The sequence below is a fragment of the Dipteris shenzhenensis genome, chromosome 17 (genome assembly GCF_047967505.1).
Source record: "Dipteris shenzhenensis isolate YYH24624 ecotype China chromosome 17, Dip_SZ_1.0, whole genome shotgun sequence".
Classification (NCBI taxonomy): domain Eukaryota; kingdom Viridiplantae; phylum Streptophyta; class Polypodiopsida; order Gleicheniales; family Dipteridaceae; genus Dipteris; species Dipteris shenzhenensis.
This window is the reverse complement of record NC_141612.1, coordinates 39,517,006-39,527,115: the sequence shown is the minus strand read 5'-3', so window position 1 is coordinate 39,527,115 and position 10,110 is coordinate 39,517,006. Positions and strand designations below refer to the sequence as shown.

The 10,110-nt window shown below is 43.0% G+C and overlaps 1 protein-coding gene across 1 annotated transcript; it reads right to left on the bottom strand.

Moving 5' to 3' along the window:
- Positions 1-219: 219 nt before the first annotated feature.
- LOC147892098 (uncharacterized) lies at positions 220-3,807 on the bottom strand. The gene is made up of 3 exons (XM_087389025.1): positions 1,907-3,807; positions 860-1,025; positions 220-739 (listed from the first exon to the last, which is right to left on the bottom strand). The coding sequence occupies exons 1-3, from the start codon at positions 3,089-3,091 to the stop codon at positions 291-293; spliced, it is 1,800 nt and encodes a 599-aa protein (XP_087245151.1). The 5' UTR covers positions 3,092-3,807; the 3' UTR covers positions 220-290.
- Positions 3,808-10,110: the final 6,303 nt, after the last annotated feature.

The following is a 10,110-nucleotide window of genomic DNA, read 5'->3' as shown; positions in this document are numbered from 1 at the left end:
AAAATTGTAGATTTGAGGGAGACGTCGCAAATATGATGTGTCCAATCTCAATGGTGAGAAACATTATCTTTAAGTATTTAAACATTTCACGTCATCATCTTGAAGAGCATCAAGACCTCGCTCATTCCCTTGAACCTCTACCGCAAACTATTCATACAAGCTTTGAATGGTTTCCTCAGAATTGATGCAATAGACATTATGCTTCACAAGGGACAAGTGCCTGCAGCTAAGAGTCGCAAAATAAAAAATTCCGCCATGAGAGTAGTTTATATCTGGGAAATTTTGTACAATTACTCTATTGCCTTCAAAAGAATACTGATCATGTTCTTCAGAACTCCCTCTATTTGGCTGCGAGAATGGAGTGGTGCAGGATAAACACAAGTACATGTGAGAGCTCCATTTTGAATGATATCAAAAATGGCCATGCTTGGCCCCACTCCATGCACTGAAGAGCACCCAATGTAGTTCTCCAATTGCACTGCTTTCTTGAAATCCTCCATCTCATCAAAGACTGGCTCCTTGAATAGAACCACGAGAGAAGTTCTGAGTGACGAGGTGGGAGTCAAATGGGGATGCTGGATGGCTTGACACATTAAGAAATTGACATCGCCCATGTCTGTGAAGTGCTTCCTGTTCTTCATAGCATTATCCAGTGAGGATGAGGATTTCCTCGCCATATCCCAAAAGTCTATGGTTTCACTCACAGTGTGAGTGTTCAACACAGCTGAGTGGTACATACCTGCATGTAAATAGCATTGTGGAGTCATTCACAATGCCAGGCCGTCTATCACAGTAGAAAGTCCCAACTTATCTGACATCTCCAATGAACCATGAGAGCATGAGCTTTATGAGAACATACCAATGCTGGAACTTGGGAGCACAGGATCCAGAAGACTGCGACAGTCCACAAAGGTGATGAGAGCAAAATGTTCGCTGTGATTACCCAGATGTTTGCAAGTAGCTGCAGCTTTAAGACCAGCTGCACTCAGAGCTCCGAACAGAGTAGTTCCCTGGTTGCCACATGTCTGGCAGAAATAGTCAACAGGAAATTGTGAGATTAGTATGACTGTGGGCAGTTAGTCAATGCACCTAAGAGATGACAATGATACTTAATATTGTTCTAAAATTTTGGACATTTAAGCCCATGATTTCCAGAGATCACAGTGAACTTCTGAGATGAATTGATACTCAGTAATGTTGTACATTGTAGACTGTTAAGCCAAGATGAAATGATGCTGGCCACTGTTTTCCCATGGTGGGAGCATTGTCCTAGATAAGAATAATGCTTTCCCCATTTTTTACATTGCGGGAGTACAGCCAGATGACAGTGATGCTCAACAATGTTCTGGGACTGACAGTGATGCTTACCAGAGTTCAGCCAATAACTGTAGAGGCTTCAGTAATACTCAAAAACGTTCTACAATGTGGAAGTTAGCTCAGACGACGGTGATGCTCACCACAATTTTACATTGTGGGAGTTTAGGCAATAAACTTTAGAGACGACAGGGATGCTGAATAACTTTTGACAATGTGGGAGTTTATGCAAGAACAATAGTGATGATAGTGAAGCTCACCATACTCCTACGCATAAATGAAACTTGCAAACAAGATGAGTAAAATACGTTGAAACTGAGTGTGTCTACCTGCAAGAGTTTTTGTGTGCGCTCAACGCGGGCAACCTCCGGGTGTGGAACGTTTAAAGTTAAGATGACAGTGATGCTCACCACAGTTCTACATTGTGGGAATTCAGCCAATAAACTTTGGAGACAACGGGGATGCTGAATAAATTTTGATGATGTGGGAGTTTAGACAACAACAATGGTGATGACAGTGAAGCTCACCATAGCCTACACAAATGAGATTTGTAAACAAGATGAGTAAAATATGAACTGATGAGTGTGTCTACCTGCAAGAGTTTTTGTGTGTGCTGGACGCTGCAAGAGACACGGGCAACCTCAGAGCGTCTTGGTTGATTGACGACTTGGAAAGGAAGCAGACCCTGGCGCCTTGACGACGAGAGAGAATACCCCAGAACATCGACCCCATGCGCCCAGAAGGGCTTCTGGGCCTGGCCTTTGGGTATGGCTTCCTCCACAGGGATCAATTCGAGATGCTTTCCATTGATAGCATGCGAATTTGTTTGTTGCGCGCTGTTCTTGAGCACAGATGCAGTGGCCTTGTTCCTCAATCGACCTCTTTTCTGCGAATCGGTTTGATGCTCGCTGTTCTTGAGCGCAGAGTTCTTGAGTTCATCTGTCTCCTGCTGCTGCAAAGATGACGGATTGCCATCGTTCTTCAGTTGGTCTGTTCTCTGCTGCAACGGCAATGGACGACCGAATTTGATCTCATAGAAAGAGTGCAAAAGTGCTGTGAGGATGGTGGCCGCGGAGGTGCGGTCACAGATGGCAGAATGGATTTTCAACACCAGAAGCGCGCGTGCTCGGGGCAGGTGCTGGTACAGCTTGACTGCGAACATCGGCTTCGGATCCAGGCTACGACGATGCTCGGCCCAATTGTTGGTGTTGAGCTCCATCTCCACGATCTGCATCCAATCGATTTCAGGAGCGGTCGTATCATCATCGTTGGTGTTCAAATTTCCGTCGACTGGATAGATTGTGGAAGTGAAGCTTGCAGGATCGGGAGGACGTCGATGCTTGGGATTGAGGCTGTGCAAGTCGGAAGCGTGGAGGATTTGGAGAGTTGCGAAGGCGTGGTTGGAGACGAGGAAGGCAGGCTTGGAGTCGATCCAGATGAGCTGGGAGCGAAGGCGAGGGTGAAGGAGCTGAATTCTGCGGATTGCTTGCTGCAAGGTGGATGGATCAGGCGAGGTGGAGAAGAGGAGAGCGAGCACTGATGTTCCGCTTCCCCCTGCTACAGCACGGCACCATGTCTGCTCGGTTCCTCCCGCAAATCTGCTCAGCGGATCGCTCGAAAGCTTTCGAAGAAGAGCTTCTGCATCGCCATCTCCATCTCCATCTCCATCTTCGTCTTCATCTTCATCGCCCTTTCCAACAACATCACTGCTCCCACCTTCGCTAGCTTCTTCATTTCCGTAAACAATCCTTTCACCACCCTCTGATTCTGCCTCCATCAGTTCGATGAGCTCCCTCGCGATCAGCCCGCAACCCTGGCCGATTCCTGCTCCACAATCTTTGCAAGCTTAGCCAGCGAACCTTTGATCCATCTCTCGCCTTCTATTGCTTTGCAGCATCCACACGGATTCTTTGCATGTCGCAGTGTCCTGTCCAATCCACCTTTCCTGCATTTAAATGTACCTTCCCTGCCTTCCGATTCTTGGAAGCTTAGCTAGCTTTTGCCCTGTCTTGCACTTTGCTGATCCCTCCCTGTCTCGCTTTCTTTTTTGCAGCATCCTGCCCCGCACAAACGCTCTCTACCAGCAAAGACCAACGCAATTCTCTGTCGCAGCAGGAGGAAATCTCTCTCTCTCTCTCTCTCCAAAACTTCATTCCATCTACCTTCCCTGCAAGCGAAAGTTCGCTTCCCCCCCTCAAATTTGCGTTTCTTCCAGCTGCTCTAGTTCACTTCAGTGCCGATTTCGGGAAAAAAACTTAAAGCTGCACTGACTCAGCGTGGCTCCAAATTAATACACCACCTCTGCTGCGAAACACAATCAATGGCATCCTGACCTGCGTCCGCTGTACTTGTTCAGGCGGGCAAGCGTACAAATGCAGCAACAATCTACTTTCTTCTTTCCACAATGAGCTGCTACCCACCACGAAAGCCGTGCGCCGAACGGTCTTCTTTCCAAAAGTTGCGTAGCAGATCTTGGAAACAGGAAAGGTGCCAAAGAGCGAGCTGGATGAAGCAGACGATGAAAATTCTTGGACAGTGTCGAGACAGAAATGACAGACGATCACAATTCTCGAGACAGAAATGAGCCACAAACAACAAACGTTGTTGGTTTAGATCCTTCTACATTCCGTCAAGCTAAACATATCGTTTCGCTACACAGATCTTGTATCTTGTGTGATATCTTGAAGCCAGACGGATGTGTCTGCGTGCCTGAACACCCAGCCGTCGCCCGAGTAAACACAACGTTCTCACCCTACGCCGGACATGAACGAAATTTCCTCCTGTTCTCGGTGTTTCCGGCAAGGACTGAGACTGCTGTGACCATTAGAAGCTCCATTGATTCTCTCTCTCATAGAAGCTCAAATAGACTTCGAAACTCCTATGTTTCCCAGCTCTTTCAAAACTCTAAGCTCAACCCTTCTTCATGGAGTTAACCTGTTATTTGAGCAACATGAAAATGCCATATATTACCTAATTAAGGTATGCAAACGTATTAAAGGTAGCTCCTTGGATGAGGTTTGATTGTTCCCGAGAGGCCTATCACAAATTGTCCTCCTCCTTGGCAAATGTCAAGCTGCTTATGGGTGGCTCTCACATCAACAAACATGAGTCACATACTTTTTTTAAGAGCTTTGCAACTTGTTATCAAGGAACATGTTGGATCCACTAATAGATGTATACGTGCTTGCATGCATGCATGTGTGTGTGTGTGTGTGTGTGTGAGAGAGAGAGAGAGAGAGAGAGAGAGAGGAGAACGGGGGGCGGAAGGGAGCTCCTCGAAGGTTCCCACACATCAACGTTCCACTAGAAATTGCTTGGTGCTCACTATATTCACGTCTCTTGAGACATTTGGCCATTTTACCTACCCATATGTATGAGGCTCATGCAAATGCATAAATTCCCATTAACTAGCTGGGGGAAGGCATGTGAGGGGTAACAAGGTAGGGGGAAGGAGCGATTAATAGAAGGTGGGGAGAGGAAGATGATTGAAGAAGAGTAACAATACACATCTATGATCATATAAAGTGGGAGAGGTAGGTGATTGAAGGGGAGGAGTCCCTCTAATTCTAGAGCACATGGGAGGGGCGGCACCCCCCTTTAAACATAAATTTAGACAGTATGTAGCTTTTTTACATGTACATGAAATGTTCCCAGCGTAGTGGCAGGCGAGGGGGAAGACATGTGAGTTCTCTTCTCCAAGGAGTTAAAATTCTATAAATCAAGCCAATTCTATAACGAGGTGGAGGGCAAGGACGTTTGAAGAGTTTTGGGTTCCTTACTTCATAATTTCCATAGGATTTTCATCTACTTGATTTCCATCTACATAATTTTTATAGGAATTTCATCTATATAATTTCCATCTACATAATTTTCATAGGAATTTCATCTACATAATATTCCATAGGGTTTTCATCTACATAATCGGACTAACACATGACCTCATCTTTGGTGTTATTCATACTTTTCATCCTTATTGGCATAATGCTTAGGCATTCCATGGTAATGGCAATTCTCTTTCCTTGTACCACTACCTTACAAATTGTCAATGCCATCGTAAGATGTGTCATGTGTCATCTTAACATCCAATAATTGACCTCTTCCATTGGAATCTTAGAATGCTTCCCTTGAAGTCCATCTTCCATTTATACCTTTATCTGTAGCAAATATTGCATGCTTAAGAATGCTACGTAGCATCTTTCTTAATTACCAAATATGATTAGGCCATCTTTCGAAGCAAAAATTTCTTGAAATAACCAAATACTTGTTATGAATACTTACTTCCTATGATTACTCAAATACTTTGAGCATCTGATTTGAGAGAGTAATTTTTTTTCTAAGATACTTCAGTAGATGACTATTCTCTTGGAGAGGTGGTGTACACATATACCTTTTTGGTATAAAAGTACACCCTTTCACTATTAAAACAAACTCATCAACAATGCTCATACACGTTAGTGAGAGCTAAATAAATTATTAATTTATTCCAAGAGATTACATGGAAGCTCCTATGTTCTACACTTCTCTCGATTCTTCTTAGCCTTTGTTAGTGACATTTAAAATTTACCTCTACATTGTCCCCTGTAATAATAGCTCTTGATTAATAGCCTCTACATTCTCCCATGTACTAATACCTAGCTACCAATGCTTGTACTCCCAATGATCATGGGTGTGATCGCTAGACCATTGATGAAGGCTTGGGATGTAGGATCACTGCCGCACCTTCTCCACTTCATTGTCCTTCAAAAAGGACCCTAGGTACCCTTTTGGGTTCTCTTTCTGTCTTCGACTATAACACCATGGGTTGCTTCCACACTCTAGTCTTCCCTTATAACTCAATGGATCTTCACAACACCTTATGTTATGCCCCTGCATCTTTGTGTGCACTTTTGTAAGTTGGTCCACATTAGATCCATCAATGTAGAGCTTCATTCTCATCACTCAAGTTACAATCAATATTCTTTCATTAGCTCTCTTCCATCTTGACATCTTCATCGTGAGGTTTTTTACCTCCCTTGAACATTGCTCTCAAAGTCATATTAAATTTCATTTTCGAAACACTTTATGCAACTCAAGTACGCATCAAAGTAGTCGACTTGATATTTAATATTGATGATGCTCACGTTTATGCCCTTCCAACATAATATATCACCAATAAAACCCATTTGAAACAATGACATAGTCCATCCATCCATCCATCCATTGATCCAAAACACTCATACCATACCCTGTCTTGAGGAGGGATGATTTGGTTTTCAATAGTCCCTTGAGCATTCAATTTGGTGTTTTCTTTCCTTGGAATGAGAGCTCAAGGACATTCTTTGGAACTTTGAGTGGAGGGCCACTATCCTTATGTAAAATCCCAATGTTATAGGTTGTCAAACCTCAATGCCAATGCATTCTTGATCATTTAGGTCATCATAACACCATACCTTGAAACATCAGTGTAAGTAGATCCTCAAATGCAAATGTGAGACTGGCGTAATGCATCCCCCTATGCTTTTGTGATAAAAAAGACCAATGTTGATCTCTGTTGCTATGCCAAAGGACTAGTATGACAAATCTATAGTTCAATAATCTCTAACACTACAAGGTCTTGTAACTTGTCAAAGAAGAACACACGTCTCCCATCAATGGGTCATTGTCATGAAGTGATCTACAATCATGCCACTAACCAATACTGATTTTGTAGTATCCTTTAACAACTAATATCATAAGAGAAGCTAAAATGGTTACTGGATGCATCCTTCACAGTGATTTCTATAATATTTTTATACATATATTGTCTCCACAACTTTGGCATCTTAGCTCTTACCAATGATTTTCATGATGTTTTCAAGTTTGCATCAATGCATGATTCACAAACATCATATTCGGTCCCAAGCTTGAGAATAGCGTCATCAGTGGTAACTGGAAAAGAACGATTTTTGGTAACCCGGATAGTACTACCTATTAGAATTATTGACATATTCTAGGCAATGACCAATGTAATCCATAAGTGAGATTCTCATCTTATCTATTTGCACACTACGTTTTGCTCTCTTCTCCCTTGCATCCTTCTTGCTCCACTCCTTCATTTGGTATCAAAGCATGACTAGCTCCCATCGTTATCAATCTATCGTACAGCGCCATCAGCGGTACTGTTAGTACGGACTGATTCTATATTGTGCACGCAGTCCGTATGCACGTTGTTCAACCCATCATCTGTATGCTCTTCCATTTGCCAGACCGTACATTCTTGTGACAGTTGCAGCTCATGTCATTCGTACATAGCCTATGTGTTGTCTCGATTGTACGCACTCCAATGCTATCTGTACACCACCGTACATCCCATACCCTGTCTCAGCACCGTACATCTCTGTACATGTGACAACGCCATGCCTTGTCAAAGTTATACTATCGTACCCTGTCAGATGCTCGTACAACGCCTACGCAAGTAGTACGTACTCAGTACAGATTTCTATTTGCCCTCTTTTGGATGCAATTTCCTTGAAGAAATTGAAGCTTTTCGCATTTGAATGCAATTTAGCAATGTACAAATAGTTTGGGACTATTGCAGGTAGTTGTGGACTCATTTTGAGTGACATTGTAGACATTGGCAATTTTTGCAGTGTTATTTGAGTAATTTTTTGGGCATTTGCAGAGCATTTCGGTGCATCTTATGCCTTTGATTGGCTGTGACAGCAAGGTGTCATTTTGGGCAGATTTTTGCAAACTTTGGCTGTGCATCTTTGATCCCAAGAAGGAATTTCACTTGTCAAGTTTTCTACAATTTTTGTTTTGTCTGGCATATATGGCTCAGAACAATCCCAATTGGTGTCCTCACACAGGACGATAAGTTGGATGGCACCAACTACTCCTTATGGAGTTTTATGGTTCGCAACATCTTAGTTGGCAAACATCTATAGGATTATGTCAATGGAGATGAGACAAGAAACTGTGGTTGCACCTGTCACTCCTCCTCAACAAGGTGGAGGAAGGGGTAGAGGTCAAGGTGCAAGAGCTACAGCAGTTGCTACCTTGGTGGCTCCCACACAGGAACAGAAAAGGTGGGATTCACGTGATGCACAAGCTCTTTCATTCATTTCCCTTTCTGTCAAAAGGTTTATCATTCCACACATTTGGTCAAGCAAGACCTCGAAGGTAGCTTGGGATATTTTAGAGAGCATGTTTGCAACCACAAATGGTGCCCAAGTCTCTTTCCTGAAGAGAGAGCTATGTCACACACATATGGATGAAGGTAATTCCAAGAAAGCTCACCTCACCAAGCTTCAGGAGGAAACAATTGCTGAATATAGATCCTAATTCAGAGATGATTACCACCACTCTGAATTCTCTTCCTAAGTCATATCTCGGTTTTCATACCTCGCTGAATTTGTCATTGAGGGGGGGTGCTAGTCCTCAATCTTTTCACAAGTTGGTGTAGCACTCTTGTTGTAGGAAGAGAAAATGAGGAAGAACATGGCCACATGGGCTAGCAAGCATGCCATGCTTTCAAAATTCAGGCCCGGGAAAGGGCAACAAAAGCAACATGCAAATCAGCCTGCACATCAGCATAACGTTCAGCTCTCTCACAACGGTAAAGGTGATAAAGAGAAGCTAAAGAGGAAGGGTATTTGTCACTACTGCAAGAAATTGGGTCACTACAATGGTGAATGCAAGAAGAGAATAGCAAATGAGAAGAAAAAGGATTTGAGTATTGTTGTCTCAGATGCATCAGCCCCTAGTGCACATGATAGAGTGGATGTTACAGCCAACTTTGTGGAAGAGGATTATTCCTTTTTGTTTTGCATTTTAGATTTCCAAGTGGTTGGTCCTGATACTACAGCCACTCTTGAGGATGACTGTTATGCTTTCGTGAATTGCAGTTATGATCCTTCGAAGGATGCATGCACTTTCAGTGTCAATGAGACATTGAACACATGGTAATTTGATAGTGGTGCATCCAAGCACATCACTTCCAAGAGTCTTTTTTGCATCTCTGCATGCACCACCTGTTGGAAAGAGGGTGACTTGTGCAAACAATTCTTCTTATTCAGTGTGTGGATTAGGTGATATTATACTTACCTCTACGAATGGCACAGATTTCAAAATTTCTGATGTTCTTTATGTGCCTGGTATCAAGAAGAATTTATGTTCAGTGTCCTTGCTCAATCGAGGAGGATTTCAGGTTATCTTTGATGATGCTAAGTGTGTAGTCCAAGACAAGGAAAATTATTATGCTTTGATGTTGTTTGGCACTTTGTATGGAGGTCAATTTCAACTAGATGTTTATCAGAAAAGATCCGATCTTGCACTTGCAGTAAACACTCCCACTATTGCCATGTAGAATGCGGAGTTATGGCATGCCAGATATGGACACATGAGCTATGGCAGCTTGATGACACTTCAAAAGCATGCTATGGTAGATGCATTGCCTCCTTTGGAGTCACCTCCTCCTCATGCCTGTGAAGGATGCGTCCTCTGTAAGATGCATAGATTTCCCTTTAAAAAGGATGGTGCAGTACGAGCTGTACGAAAATTACAGCTCATACATAGTGATGTCTGTGGTCGCATGAGGACACCTGGTTTGGGTGGTTATCTATATTATGTCACATTTATGGAAGAATACACAAATTACACTTGGGTCTATGGCTTGAAGAAAAAATTAGATGTGTTTATGCATTTCAAACGCTTTGTGGCCAAGGTTAAAAATGAGACAAGACTCAAGGTGCAGACACTTCGCACTGACAGAGGGGGGGGAGTATATGTCTCATGAATTCAAGGCATTTTTAAAGGAGAATGGCATCACACATCAAG

Bases quoted from the DNA above. Each gene is read 5' to 3' on its own strand.
- LOC147892098 (XM_087389025.1), bottom strand. From the start codon at position 3,091: ATGGAGGCAGAATCAGAGGGTGGTGAAAGGATTGTTTACGGAAATGAA. The intron at 1,026-1,906 runs GTAGACACACTC...TATTTCTGCCAG, and splicing joins ACACACAAAAACTCTTGCAG to ACATGTGGCAACCAGGGAAC. The intron at 740-859 runs GTATGTTCTCAT...ATTTACATGCAG, and splicing joins GCTCCCAAGTTCCAGCATTG to GTATGTACCACTCAGCTGTG.